Source organism: Azolla caroliniana, unplaced genomic scaffold (assembly GCF_043228905.1).
Source record: "Azolla caroliniana isolate FFs.n. ecotype wild unplaced genomic scaffold, voAzoCaro1.0.p SCAF_9, whole genome shotgun sequence".
Classification (NCBI taxonomy): Eukaryota; Viridiplantae; Streptophyta; class Polypodiopsida; order Salviniales; family Salviniaceae; genus Azolla; species Azolla caroliniana.
The window spans coordinates 3,740,203-3,755,861 of NW_028230444.1; the positions used below are offsets into that span (position 1 = coordinate 3,740,203).

At 35.9% G+C, this 15,659-nt stretch overlaps 1 protein-coding gene across 1 annotated transcript; it reads right to left on the reverse strand.

Moving 5' to 3' along the window:
- Positions 1-1,435: 1,435 nt before the first annotated feature.
- LOC147859921 (uncharacterized) lies at positions 1,436-3,282 on the reverse strand. The gene is made up of 2 exons (XM_087324174.1): positions 2,740-3,282; positions 1,436-2,301 (listed from the first exon to the last, which is right to left on the reverse strand). Exons 1-2 carry the CDS (start codon positions 3,244-3,246, stop codon positions 1,504-1,506), a joined length of 1,305 nt encoding a protein of 434 aa, XP_087180300.1. The 5' UTR covers positions 3,247-3,282; the 3' UTR covers positions 1,436-1,503.
- Positions 3,283-15,659: the final 12,377 nt, after the last annotated feature.

Genomic DNA, 15,659 nt, shown 5'->3' on the forward strand with positions numbered 1-15,659 from the left:
AGGTGAAGGGAGAAAGAAGCAAACAAGGAAACTAAATTTCCCACACCTAGAGAGCCCAACAAAGTTAGTACTGATCATGGTGGGGGAGGTGGGTAATGAATGAACATCTCTCGAATATGAAGAAATGAGCTTCCGACCGATGAGGCGAGATATATACCGAAAACGTAACCCCAATCCAAGTTTATATCCACTTGCCGACATCAATCATACGTACATACATACATACACAAACACACATACATATACATACATACATACATACATTGATATACATATACGGACATACATTGCATACATATACATACATATGTACATAAACATACTGGCATACATACATACATACATACATACATACATACATACAAAAGGAATATTCACAAGCTAAGGCACTTACTACATCAACTTAAGCTAAAGCAAAAAAAAGAAAAGAGTGTGTACAACTCTCTCTTGTTTGATGTACGTATCTCTCATTTCAGATGGCCCATTTACTCTGGTCTAATATATCTATCTTTCTTTCTATCTATCAATCCATCCATCCATCCATCTGAATCTGTATTATGTAAAAGAAACAGAAGAATTCCTCCATTGATTTTCTGTCACTAGTAGAAAGATGTTAGGCGACTTTAAAGGAGGAACTTTACTCCTCTTGGCGGCTTTCATACACAAGGGTATTTTATTCTTCGGTAGGACATTGGTCCACAAGGATTGATCGATAATATCTACACAGTGTTAGCCCACAGAAACAGGGTATTATGACAGTTCCATTGAAAAAACGCTTCCCATTTTGTCTTGATTTCGACATATTATGACTCCAGGATGAGATTTTAAGGCCTCCATCATATTATGTTTTAATGCGTAGTAGGATTTACTCATACTGACATTTGTGCTCTTCCACAAACTACATAAATTTGGTCACGAGACAAGCTCTCGAAAATCAGGATTAAACAAATAATTAACCAACCTTGAGCAATAAGAATTACGAGCATTTTGATTACGAAGGATAAGTTGATTACTGCTTTCTTCTCTCAAATTCAAAATATAAATCCCCATTGCACTCATCCGGAGAGATTAGGGGCACTGACCGCAACTCCTATTCTTTAGTGTCAATAAGAATGCAAAGGCAGTTTCAATGAATGGAATGGCTCATAACCAAACGTCCAATCAATCAATATTATTAAGCAAATTAAGTTAATCGATTATTTGGTCAATGGAGTGGAGGATTTGGGTTTTACTTTAAATCTCTCCATTAATCAATCCATTGATTTTTGGGGAACAGCCATTTGTTCTTTGTGGTACCAAGTCCAACATCATCATAAATGGTGATGGTGGCAATTTACTTACCAATGGAGAAAGAAATCATAAAGAAGGCCTCTGGATTAATGGCAAAAAAAATGTACAAAACGATGAGTGATTATCATCATTATAGAAAAGAAACAAGTGGAAATGTAAATTTTTTGGATCCTTCCATATGATTGATCCAAAAGCTTACCATATGGTTCTTCATTAATTACAAGAATGCGGATGTGGATTCATGTATCTATCTAGCTTATGTGGAACCTTAGCCTCCAAGTTAATACTATGATCAAGATCATTGTTGCTCTGCATGATAGCATTGTGAAGAGAGGATCCACATTTGGGGCATTTGGGATTTGAACTCATGGACAGCATCACAAACATCAAGCAATGGGGGCACCCAAGGGTAATCATGGGTCCATCATAACTGCTAGATTCATGATGATTATTATTGTGACTAATCGGCGTGGCATCATTAATCCTCTGATTTTGATGAGGGAATAGAAGCTGGACAAGATTCTGCTCACAAGGATAGTGGTTAAGTCCATGGCTAGGTGGTCTTTCTCTATCAAGGCGGGACTGCGAATTGTCAAGTGATCTTGCGGAAGAGGTTGTGGTGCTTGGTCTTCGGCCAAGCCCGAGGGAGAGATCCAAATTGCAGAGATTAGGGTTAGGGTGAGTGTCGGCGACGACTTCATCGGGCGCATGGTGGGTCTTCTTCTGAGGGGCCGACAGAAGGTCACCGATTGGTGGGGTAGGTTTGATGAGTATGGGATATGTGGTGGTAGATGCAGAGGCAGAGGCTGTGCCTGCAATGGTGGGTTCAATGGTTAGATCAGAGGAGGATGGAGAGTTTGGCCAATTCATGGTGGTATTATGGTGGTTTAGGGTTTTGGCACTTGGTACAGCTGCTTGTGGTGTGGTAGCACCATTACTGGTTAGATGGCTTCTTGGATCAATGGAGGTCTGAAAGCCTGTGCTTCTGTTAAGATAGTACATGCTCCCAGTCTGCAATTTGCATGTCCATACACAGAATGAATCAAACCATTGAAACCCACAACAATCTAAGCATAAAACCCTAAAAAAACACACACCCCCCAAAAAAAAGAAACAGCACAATCATATCGCATATTCATAAGCCATATTTAGATGAAGAACAAGAAACACATGATACCAATGAGAAGGAAAGCTAGGGTTTTGATGGAGATCAAAACCTAAGTAGCTCTATGATTCCCTCCACAGAGACGGTGATAGTGATGACACAGACAGACATAGACATATATGTATATATACATATATACAGACATATAAGTATACATACATATATACAGACATATATGTATACATACATATATACAGACATATATATATATATGGACCATGGTGGATGTATAATGGGAAAATATTGAACAGGTTTGGATGAGATTAGCGTGAACTGTGACTGACCTCCAAATCCAAGCATTTCTCCCATCCAGGTGGCAGGGGAAGGGATGAAGTATCTGAGTGTTCAAACTCGAAGCTATCATCGCCATATCCATCCTTAATCACTTTCTCTGCATGATCACGATGGTGCTGGTGATCAAACTGATGATGATGATGATGATGATGATCGTGATGGGCCTCCTCTGCCTTTGCGTATTGAAGCTTCCCTCCATCCAGGAGATTCAGAGTCATAGGCCTGACGCTCGGATCATAACGATTCCAAGAGGTGGGCGATGATCGCTTCTCGAAGGATGGGAGCGAGTGATTAGGGTCACGGTTAGGGTAAGCGTTAGGGTAAGGGTTAGGGTTAGGGTTAGGGTTAGGGTAAGGATTAGGGTTAGGGTTAGGGTTAGGGTTGGAAGAGCCGGTGGAGCGAGAGAAACCCATCATGAGCTGGAGGATGGATTGTTGTTCATCATCATCCCAGTAGAGCTTGCGTTTCTTGGATTGCAGAGGGGCTGCCATAGCCATATAAGCAGGGAAAACAAAAAAAAAAACACAGAGAGAGAGAGAGAGGAGGAGGAGGAGGTTGAATGAATGAATGAATAATAGAATGTGATTTTGATGGAAGGGAAGAGGGAAGGAAGTGCTTCTGAGATTTTACGGTTTTTTGCAGTGTATGTATGTGTGGAATTTATGTGCTTCTGGTATTTAATACATACATACGTATGTATGTGTTATACACACACGTATATGTATACGTATATACATACCGTATGACAGAGAGAGAGAGAGAGAGAGCATTAATGTTGCATAATACATACTACTTGGGCACACTCTCTCTCTCTCTCTCTCTCTACTCTGTTTCGATCATTCATTGTTCATGTAACACTTTGCATTCCACATTAATTAACTTGAAGGAAAGAAGGGGGGGGGACTCGGGAGCATTCTCTCTCTCTCTCTCTCTCTCTCTCTCTCTCTCTCTAGCTAGATAGATATAGCTAATAATAGCTAGCAGCTACCTTTTGCTTGCTTGCTTGTTTGCTTCTTGTTTTATGTAGGCTGTAGCAAAAGCATGATGTCACTCGTTTACTTATTATATGAGCTTTTCATGCATACATCCCCCAAGATCCATCCACATGCACATGCATGGCATCCCATCCCATCCCACCATGATACACACACACACACACACATACATCCCATGATCCATCCACATCCACATGCATGCCATGCCATCCCATCCCATCCCATCCCATCCCATCCATGCCACTAAGCTTGCATCAATTTTATTTATGTTCTTTTTAAGAACACCCCACCATTTATGAGCTCTAGCCTAGCTGCTATGCTATATATTATATATGTGCATTCATTCAGTTATTTTAGTTATGTGTAAATACACCTCTCTCATTTATTTCTCTAATTGTCTCTCTTTTAAGAGCAATAATATACACACACATGTTTGATGGCTAGCATATATGCCCATTCATTAGCCATGGGCCATCACTCATTCATGGCCGATACATACCACATACCATATATTACACACTTCCTTCCTAGCCCCGCATTTAATACTCCTTAGCTAGCCCCCCCACATACACATACATACATATATGTATGTATATTACCACATTTAGCAGTACTAAGTGTAGGCCTTTTATTTGCTAGTATCCATGAATTAGGCAAGGCTCATCAATGTTTGGAAGGTAGAAAAAAACTCTCTTGCCCATCAGCACTTTATGTAAAGGAGAGTAGGAGAGTTGGGCACTTTGATGACACATCCCCCCCCCCCCCCCAAATTAATGTGGTGCCAAACATTTTCGTATGTATGCTAGCGTAGACATTCGACAAACAACTGACAGTTATATCATTTTGTGATGCGTTGACAAGTAGTGCACTTGGAAGTTGGAAGTGTAGAGCAAGGGAGTGGAACGTGTAGGAATGGAAATGCCAGTGGGAAGGAGGAGGGTGGCCATTCCCTAGGTCAAGAGATGAGTATTAACCAAGACCCTACTTCAAACACCTAGGAATGAACTATCTATATCACCCTTAGCTATTTACTTCCATTATCATTAACGAGAGGCCTCACCTGTCGATAAACTTGAAAGTCAACCTCACGACGGGAGCTATCTTTAATGACCTCATCACACGTCAACATGAACAATATATCACATGGTGAAATGTGATTGATGAACTTCCATGACAAATCGATAGTGCACATTCATTACATTCATCAAATGCGCCTTTACTCAACATTATCACATTGAAGCCATTTAATTTGATCTTTTTCGTAATCACGTATGAGCACTTCACGAAGGAAGAAATCTCATTGGTGCACATCAATTCACATAGAACAATACCAAGTTTACTCTCTTGAATCTCCCTTTACCTCATGATGTATGTTTCCTTTCTCTCTCTACACACACACAATCAACCAGTTAAAACAGAAGGTGGTCATTGTTTCCAACCCAAGTGCCTCCTATCCATGATTTGGGTGTGAAAATATTATTCCTACCTCTTTATGTGAATGGATCCTTTGAGATGATACTTCTTATTTGACCCCCATTTTTTTCTCCTCTTCTTTGTTGTCGTGTTAAAGCAGGAGTCTTCTAGGAGGTTAAAAACTTCTTCGTTGCATTTATTTGAGAACCCTTTTTTTAAATCGGATGGACATATATTCATTGCATAATTGGATATCAATATGTTATTCTTATTCAACTTGTAGCTAGCAAAGTGAGGATTTTTCATGCATGGCACACCTACGAACCTCTAATTGTATTGAACGCGTGTTACTAGAAACAAATTTGACAAGAGGCAAATGTAGGTAGGATCATTTAAAACACATGGAAGATGATGGCTAATAGGGTTTGTTTATCAATCAATATAGAAAGGTTCACATGTGCACAACTATGGAAGATCTTCAATTCTAGTTGATATTTCAACATTCTAGTGTGTCACATTTCAAAAGCTTATTACGTTAATTACGGTGGATCTTGTCGTGTTTCTCCCCTCAATATATTGAGAGTCAACTATAACGATGATAGTATAAGAGCCCGAAATTTTAAGACACCAAACTTTTAACTGAAATAAATAAAGTACCTTCCTAAGTTGAGATTTTGTTTTCCATCAACAAAACAAACTCGCCGACATATCAGTTCTACAATAGGATCCCGAGACTTGAAAATTATTGCTTTATCTAATCAAAGATGAAATTTATAAGTCTTTGGGTGTCATGTCAAAATGCCAAAGGAGTATTGCTCTTCACCAATTTTTATTAATAGAAAAAGGTTTAATGGTGACACAATCAACATTTGGCATTGTGTAGGACTTCTTAATAATAATAATAATAATCACACTTATGAAATGATGGCTTGGGCCCTTGGGGGTCTGATTATAGTCAACCCTCTTAAATTATTAAGCTTCTAATCGAACAACGAGAAATATGTAGTGAATGAATGCCAAGCGTAGAGAATGATGAAGCTTGGGCATCTATCCAAATTATTGCTGAAAAGTCTTGTAATTCAGCTAGTCTTAGCATGGGGGGTTCTGATTTTAAGAAAAGTTGTGTTCCAACTCTTCTTATATGGAAAGTATGCAAATACCCCTCATATATTAGAGTGATATAGAATATACCCCATCCCCTTAACCAAAATAGATTAGCACGCATTGTAGTTAGGTTGATGCTAATAAATTATGATACATTTATAGCGGCATGCTTTACTTAAGTATTTTTTATTTTTTTCCCTTCATTGACTTACACTCCCATATTTAATCACATGCCACACTTCTTATTAAGTGTGAGGTTTAACAAAGGCACCCTTGACAATGTGTTGTTTGACTAGAGATAGATTTTTATATTTGAAAGGTACTAGGGTTACAAAGGTTTCACCCCATTTGCAAAGAAGGTGCATGACATGATGTTCTTCCTTTCTTTATGACATTTGCTAGAATTTCATGTGTGCAACCATCATGCCACATAACAAATGTATGATATTAACTTTTACAAATCTGAACATGAGTTGAAAATCTAGAAAGAATGTAAACACAACATTTTAGAAAGTAAACATTGAAAATCTAGAAAGAATGTAAACACAACATTTTAGAAAGTAAACATTCAAAATACAGGCATACATGTACCCATCAATGTTATCGGAGATAAAGGAATTGTCATAAGAAAGATTGGCATCATTAGCAAATTGTGAATAATCTATATTGTCCACAAAAAGCCCAAAATATGTCCATGTTAATGAGACAACAAAAGGGTCAAGTTTTGTGATACAAAATGCCTCTTTCAAAAAGAATCATAACTATACAATGCAGGTGACTTTTAAGAAATATTATATGAGAGTTACTCCTCGATACATGAAGAAGGTTCTACGTTCTTGTTTGAGACATTTGTAAGTGCCATTGACTTTAGCAATATATGGATGTGGCGGACATAAGTAGAAGGTGAGGTAATTAATTCTTCCACGCCCCTTTGCCTCATTCTTTCCTTCGAACATGTGTCTTTTGCATATCCCATGGGCCATTAAAATGTATTCATCCATGGTTCTGATTTGTTAAGCAAAATGGTTTTTCGGGTTAAACCATGATGAGAAAACATATCCAAATCCTCAATCGATGTTTCATCAAGAAATGGAGGCAATTTTTTTTTTCCAAAACAAAATATCCTTCCATTAGTTTTTTAAAAAGTCATAACAGCTACAACATACAAAATGTTTTTTCCCAACCCGTCTTGTGTAAGACAATGGCTGAGGAAACACATCTATGTACTCCAAAGTAGAGGAAAACAGTCAACTAATTTGCAAGTTATTCCATAGACAACAACAAAAGTATCTGCATCCGGAGACAAGCCCTCGCAACTCATAGATATGAACCATTTCAATCTTCTTCAACATGCTCATGTTCAATATAATTTGCAATCAACACATTCCACGTTATTCCATAGACAGAAACAAAAGTTGTGGCATCTAGAGGCAAGCCCTCGCAGCTCATAGGAAAGTTGAAATGGAGGTAATTGCGGATGTGCAAAAGAAGTTGGCCATTATCAAGCGAAAGGGGGTTCATACTTCATACCAAGGCCATTCCTTTTTGTTACATTTGAGAAATCTAACATATTAGCATCCACCAAGACGATATACATTGTGAGACAAATTATTCTTCCAAAAAAGTTGCAATTTAGCTAATGGATCTTAAAAACAACACTACTTATTCAAATTCTTTGAAACCTCTTATGATAACTATCCATCATTGCCTCAAGTTGTTTCATCACCTTTTTTATGTAGACAATCACGATGGAGTTAATGGGGCAACTATACTTCTTGAAATCTTGCTCGCAAATGTAGTTGAAAAAGTAATGTACTCATGATAGAGAGATAAATCATATGATTGAATTGTAGAAGTGGGTTACAATAAAAAATTTGAGCTTTTTTATTTCCAAAAGAAATATCCAATTATATTTAATGAGAATTGATGCTACAATACATGTTTTCCATTGCAAACATTAACAATTGAAGCCTAGTTAATTGTGTTTCCACTACAATCTACTAATCCGGTTTATTTTCAAATCCTTTATGTGAAACTTTGTCCACCAATCCAATTTCAGGAATGCAATGAAAATTTTGGATGCATGTAAATGATGTCCACAACATGTTATGTTATTTTACTCCATCATATGGAAGTTGTCTATCTTAACATAGAATTATTCGTCACGAATTGGATGATAAATGTATCTTGGAGGAGTGTGAAGTTCAAAGTTACATGTAAGATGTGTGGGCCACCGGCCCCACCACATTGATGTGATGAAATGAAGAAACCACATTAACCTTGATCTATTATGAATATTGTATTGTAAGTACAAATACTTGACAAAGTGACTTCTGTAGCATCCATTTCATGTGTGCACCTAAATTGTCATGAAGAATGAGAATTTGCGTATTCATAAACAATATCAAAGGTTCAGTATCAATCACATAAATATTGTATTCAACATCAACCGCATAAAAAATAGGATAATACTAATTTTTTGACGTAAACACCCAGGAATCAAAACTTATTACATGACTTCAAACATTGCCACTCTTGTTTGGGATCACTCATGATAAGCAAGAGGACTTCGTTGTTCCCTCAATGGTACAAATCCATTGGGATGAAGCAATGTATTGTGAAATCATGTAAATTTTGTGTGTTAATCAAACTTCCCATGTTTGAAGTTTCTTAATGATGTCTACCATCTTACATTGAATGCAAATCCTTACCCTTTTCAAGTAAGTCATACAATTCTACACTCACAAAGGGGAATACTTCCCTTGCATAATTAAATCCCAAATTTGAGTAAAATACATTGATGAAATAAAATGGGTATTATGCTTTGGAGTTTTCGATAAATGCCGTTGATGGAGATTATCTAAAAACATGATGGTATGGAGATACTTGCCATTGATTCCGTATTTCCCGCGAAAAAGGTCCATAAACAAAATTTGAAACAATTGTTGGTGACAAAAAAGTCTGGTGAACCAATTGTTGGTGATCTTTATTGCAAGCAACTGTCACTAACATGACTTAAAAATAGTAAAACATGGATATAAACATCATGGTTGTTGAAAACTTGCACACCATAATGCTCATAGCCTCATTCAATATTCCAAAAAGAAGAACACAAGAGGAGGGAGTGGAATTAACTTGTGGCATATTTACTTATCATACGTATTGGATATATATATTGTACAATGTCCTTGTATTTTCTCCAATGTAACAACTATACAATACAAGAACATGGACAAGATAGAGAACATTTAAAATTTTGTGTGCAAAAGGAAACATTAAAAAGGTGCAAAATGACATTAAAAGCATGGATGAAAAGGAAGACGTAATGGAGGGGAAACCATTATATAGCTAAAACCAATTATATCCACATCGAACCCAACCTAGTAAAGTGTCACTCACATGCGAGCAATAATCCATTGTGTTGATGTCCACAAATACTTGTGATTCGCCCATTGCATATGCATTGCCAATTTATGATCGAGTTTATTTCCTCAACGACTTTTTTTTCAATTTCATTACCACCTTGACATTATTCAATTGATGTGATACTTCAACAACTATTTGGACATCATTATAGTCTTCATGCTATTTAATGTTTGTTATATTTCATTAAAAACTCAATTCTATATTATATTGTTATCAACTCTTTCTACAGATTATTATATAATTTGTGAAGTACCAACACTTAACCCAATTTTTTGTTCAATTCCAATCAAGTGTTTTATCATTTTGCTATTGAATGAATGAATCATACACATCTTTTCCAATGTAAGTTGAATAAGACCAAAGCATCTTCAAGTGACAAGCGACAATGTGTTTCGTAGAAAGTCGATGAATTGTGATCATGTGGGAAATGCATTAACTACATATTCAAATTTGAAAACCAAATCGATTTTGAGATGTTCCTTACTTTTTTGTGACAAAGAATATTTCTGAAATACCATTTTTACCGTGGTATGTTATTATACTCACAAAGATTGCTTATTTTGAAATGAAAATAATGCCATCTATTAAAAATTGCCATAGCCTTCAACAATGACACAATGCTATCAATTAGATTAGTATCACATTAGAATAGACTATCAATGGGTCATGCATGTTATATAGTTCATTAACAAGAAGCATGTGTGCTTGATAATGGCTTAGGTTTATTTGAATTGATCTAGCTATGTTGGCATAAAACACACAAGGGTATGCCATCTTATTAAGATGTGCACATTTTAGCTATAGTACAAGAAACAACGTAAGTAGTCATTGCCATACTTGTGAATGGGTATAATTGTCAACATCTTGGTTTGATTGTTACAAAACTTTGACATTTACATTTGAAATGCTTGTAAAATAGGGGTTGATATGTTAGATGGTACTTAAAGAGGCATGGAAAAGTATTTCGCAAAGCAATGTAATTGGATTAACCTCACAAAGAAAACACAAAGTGGTTATTTTTTATAATAAATGAAATATAGTATACTTTTATATAAATTATATAATATGCATTGCCCTATTTATCAACCTTAATGTGTGTAAGGCCCATCTATATGAGTTCACTGATGTGATCCAAGGCCTTGTCCAACAACATATACTATTGCCACAACATACATTGAACATGGATCAATCCAAAGGTTGGCCTTAGCTCACATAGATATACATTGACCCCAATAAAGCCTACAATTTTCCTTGTGTACTACTAGCACTTACCCAATAGACATACTACAATCGTCTTAAGGATGTGACGTGCACAATTGCATAATGTCTTTGTTAGCAAGGGCTACGACGCGAGAACACTACTGTCCGCACTAAATGGTTGAGCACATGGTATCCATACAACTATCACCCTTACTCTTGGGGTATCGACACAATTAATTGAGCATGTGGCATCCATACGACAACATGTTGTTGATTTGTTGTGATAGATGACATATACCAAGTTCCTTGGAAGGATATGACGGTGTACAACAAATTTGAAGATGAGGTTCCTTCACTGCCATTGATCACACATCGATCTTCATTTAAGCGTATCATTCAGATACTCACAAGAGAGGTATATTCTTTCAATCACGAAGATACAAACAATTTAACTCGATTCATTAAGTATCCATCTGGTTATATTATGCACGAGAGACCTAACTCATATTTGAGGCTAGATCCACTTTGTGTAATTTTAGTATAAAAAGATATGCAAGAGATTTAAACAAGGAGGATAACCCATGCATTGTATAAAGTAATTTTGTAGCATATTTGTAAGATACATACATATGTGAATTTATTATGGATGGTGTGTATACTATGTACTACTATGTACACACAAACACAAACATAAACTCATATACATACTACACATACACAACACACATATTTATTGATTGAACGCAAACATTTAATGAATATAAGTTTCTTGTCAGCAAACATATTTAAGGAGTTCATTCATGGTGAACCTCACCACCCTCTCTCTCTCACGCATACAAAGAATAAGACACCACCTCTTTCCAACTACTATTTTAAATGTTTGGCTTTTGTAAGAGAGTGTTCTACTACATTTATTATCGACGAACGAACCATATTCCTTAGGTTCCACCCCAGTCCCTTAACCTTATGATCCAATTCCTTTGTATTCCCTCCCCATGTACTTAGAAGTTAGATGTCCCTTGATAGAGGTCATACACATGTCACTTGACCTCATGTGACTCTCTCTCTCTCTCTCTCTCACACACACCCACCCACCCACCCACACACACACACACACACATGTTGACTTGAAACATTAGTTCTTTTACAGACATGCAACACATCTATCATAAAGCTTCCTATATACATGTGGTGCAACATACTTGGCATACAATGTTTCGACTTGATGAATTTCCTTAACATCGTCTAGATATTGTTTCCTTGCCGATAGTGAGTTTTTGCCTTCCCTTCCAAACAAGCACACATTGCTATGTGTAGTAGTTGAAAGCAAATTTTGAAATCTTCCACTTGACCTAATGTGAATGTGAGTGGTTTGGAGCTAAACATATGTGTATCCGAATTGAAATGTTAGGTTTCTTTTGCTCATGTAGTTTGAAAAAGCTTATGGCAATGGTTTTTATAGTATTGGTATTAAAAGCTATGATTTTCAACTATACCAATGATTTTTATAGCTCAAAAAGTTCTTTTAAGGGGATATAATGATCACTCCAATGACAAATCATATTATGTTGTTGTAATTGGACCACACATATCTTAACTTATGCACCTACCAAAGTTGTCATGAACCCAGAAAACATCTTCAAATGATCATTATGAGAAACACGTTATCAAGCCAAACTCGCAGGCAAGACCCCAACAAAAGCCATTGACAAATTAATAAACACAGTAATCGGACACGAGAAGGGGAACATTAACTAGCTTATTTGTACATTGCTAGTCATATTTACTTGAACTCCTCTAAATATTAGCTTAGAAACCACACACTTGCTTTGGTCCCTTTATTTCTTTCCCTCAATTTTTAGTGTATCCGTTGACTTTTTACAATATAGTAACCTTCCAACATATTTTCATACTTTAATTGACTTGGTGATCTCAACAATTGTTTGAAGCATAGATGGATGCTCACATGGATTCACTCTAATAAGGCTAAGTCACTCAATATGTCATGATATGTAGTTTCTACATTCGTTGTCTTGGAAATTCCATAGACATTTTGATCCTCTATACATTACCCTTCATTTATCATAAAGTGTTGGAGCCCATAGGACATATCTGGCACCCTTACATCACAGTTTGTTTAATTACGAATTATTGGTAAGGCAAAGATACTTTAACAAGCAATAATGTGGGAGTCTTGAATAAGAAAAGTATACGAGGCCATTGTGCCTCATCAAACTTGTGTCGGAGTTTTCATGGAATAAATACATCCTTTATCCAAGTTTTCGATAATTGATATAATATTGAACTTTAAAGGTGGCTTCACACTTATCACTTTCCACAACTCATAAATGCAACACTAACAAGTTTGTAAAATCTTAGAGGTGAACTGTGAAACCATCAATAACTATCAAAGAAATATATCAATCTCAAACTCAAGCTATCATTCATGGTAAAGCTAAAGCAATTAGTAAAGACTATATATCCTTTTCTAAGTAATTAGTTGTACATTGTTTGACATCTTTTTCATTGAATGATGGAATCAAGGGAATATAAATCTAGACAAGATATATTGGTTAATAAAATAATGCATTAGAAAGGTATAAATATGTTTCTTGAAATAGTATGCATTGTTATTATTAGAGTGAACTTGATGCTCATTTGCATATGATGACTACCACATTTCAACTCATATATAACTTATCAAATAGTGTGTTGGATGCATTTTGGTTTGGACAAGTGTCTCTCAAATTGCTTCATGAACCATCTTCTAGTGATTCATCCACACGCCGTATTGGTCGTAAGTTATGATTACATGATGCAATATCAAGTATATGTTGTTAGTCTTGGATGCAACCGATTGGAATTTGGCTTGCTCAGTCTTGAAACATTTAGCACATCAACAATACCATAAGAAAGATTTAGACCTCGAGGTGAACATATGCATGCACCTTTGTAACCATATAAGTTATGTTCGACATCTCCTTAAATTAGTTCACGGTTTTATAACTGTATATGTAATTAGTTACTCTCCACTACTTTCTAAAAGTGAAACACATATTATGTTCACAATAGAATGGATGAAAGACATGATTAAGGTAGCAATAACTATGTGAACCTAGGTAGGTGTTCATAATTTTTGTATAGTGAATTGAAGTGGATGTCGTGTTAACATATTTTCCAAAGTCTCATTAAGTTTGAATTGTGCTCAAGTGTTGGTGTGCTTTTGTATCCTTTAATGTAGATGAACCCATTTTTTCTGAACTAAAAGATGGTTTCCTTTAATTTCACTTTCTAACAAGCTACACTTCATCGACAAACTTTGTTCCCCTCGGAAGCACATTAGACAAATCATCTCCATTGCTCATTTCACGTTAAAAATATAAAAAAATCAAAAGTCATGCGGATAATTGTATCCCTCGCATCCTTATTATATTGTTACCATTATTATAATGATCAACGTTCTTATGTAATGTACATGATTTAATCACTAATGTATTATTAGAAGTTGATATGAAGTTTCACTGTGTCAATATTGTGGCCTTGTATCTTTGAGTCCTTTTTATCTCACACCACAATCTTAATGCCCATGAATTAAAATTTTGAATTGGTGGTTCCTTCTCCTCTCCCTTTTGTAAAAGTAAGGGCAATTTCCACACGCATTAAAAAGTTTCAAAACAATCAACCAATATGTTATGGTAGATAATATTAACCCCAACAAGAAACATAGAATACTAATGCTAGAGACATGAGAGCATCTCATCAAGGTATTAAATTTCACATTTTGGCCTCTTATTTCAAATAGTTCTTGAGATATTCAATAATGTCTAATTTCATTTTTAATTATGTAGTTATCAGGGAGTTATTGTGCATATGGAGGAATGAATAATCACACTCTTAATCTCGAGTGGAACTTGCAAGAACATGACACCACCAACTAAAGGAAAGGATGGTCATTGCCTTGATGTTTGGTTATGATGTTAACATAGGACACTTGATGAATCCTAGATAAAGAAAATTGAGATAACCTAAGTTACATTCTTGCCTGGGCTTGGCCCTATCCAATGTATCACAATATGTCTCCCATGGTTGTTAAAATGATATCCATCTATGTCTCTCTTTTTGTAGAAGCATTGGATAGCTTGAAGCAACATGGCAAAACAAAAAACCTTTGTGGTTCCTACTACAATAGTGTGGATCTTATGGCAACATAAACTCTCTAAGGTTTTGTTAGGCTAAGTGCAATAAGGGCAATACCTTCGAGGACAAGGTGCCCATAGAACTTAGTTGCAAAAATTGTCTGGTCATTTTTACTTTATATTTGCCTTACATATTCCATAGAGACCACACTACAAAAGAATAGGCAATCAACAATGCCAAAACACGTCACTATCTATGCCCCTAATGGCATCGGTTACGTACTATCGCTGTGTGACACATTGTGTGACACACGTTGCTAATTGTGTCACAAGTGAAGTATTTTTAAAATAATAATTTAATTTTGTACTTTTTTTAATGATTTATTATTATTTGTATGTGTTTATATGTATGTAAGTACGTTTATTTGTTTGTGTGATGGCATGGATATATCTATATTGGTGTATGTATATGAGTGCCAAGAAAAATAACTTTGATTGATTTCATTCTTGACAATGCCTCCATTCCTGATTCACAAGAGTGCCAAATATACATTGTGTTAGAATCTCAATTTGTGTTATGATCTTTATGCACTACTTAAGTCTTATACATTTGGTCCATTGGAATCTATAGCTTTA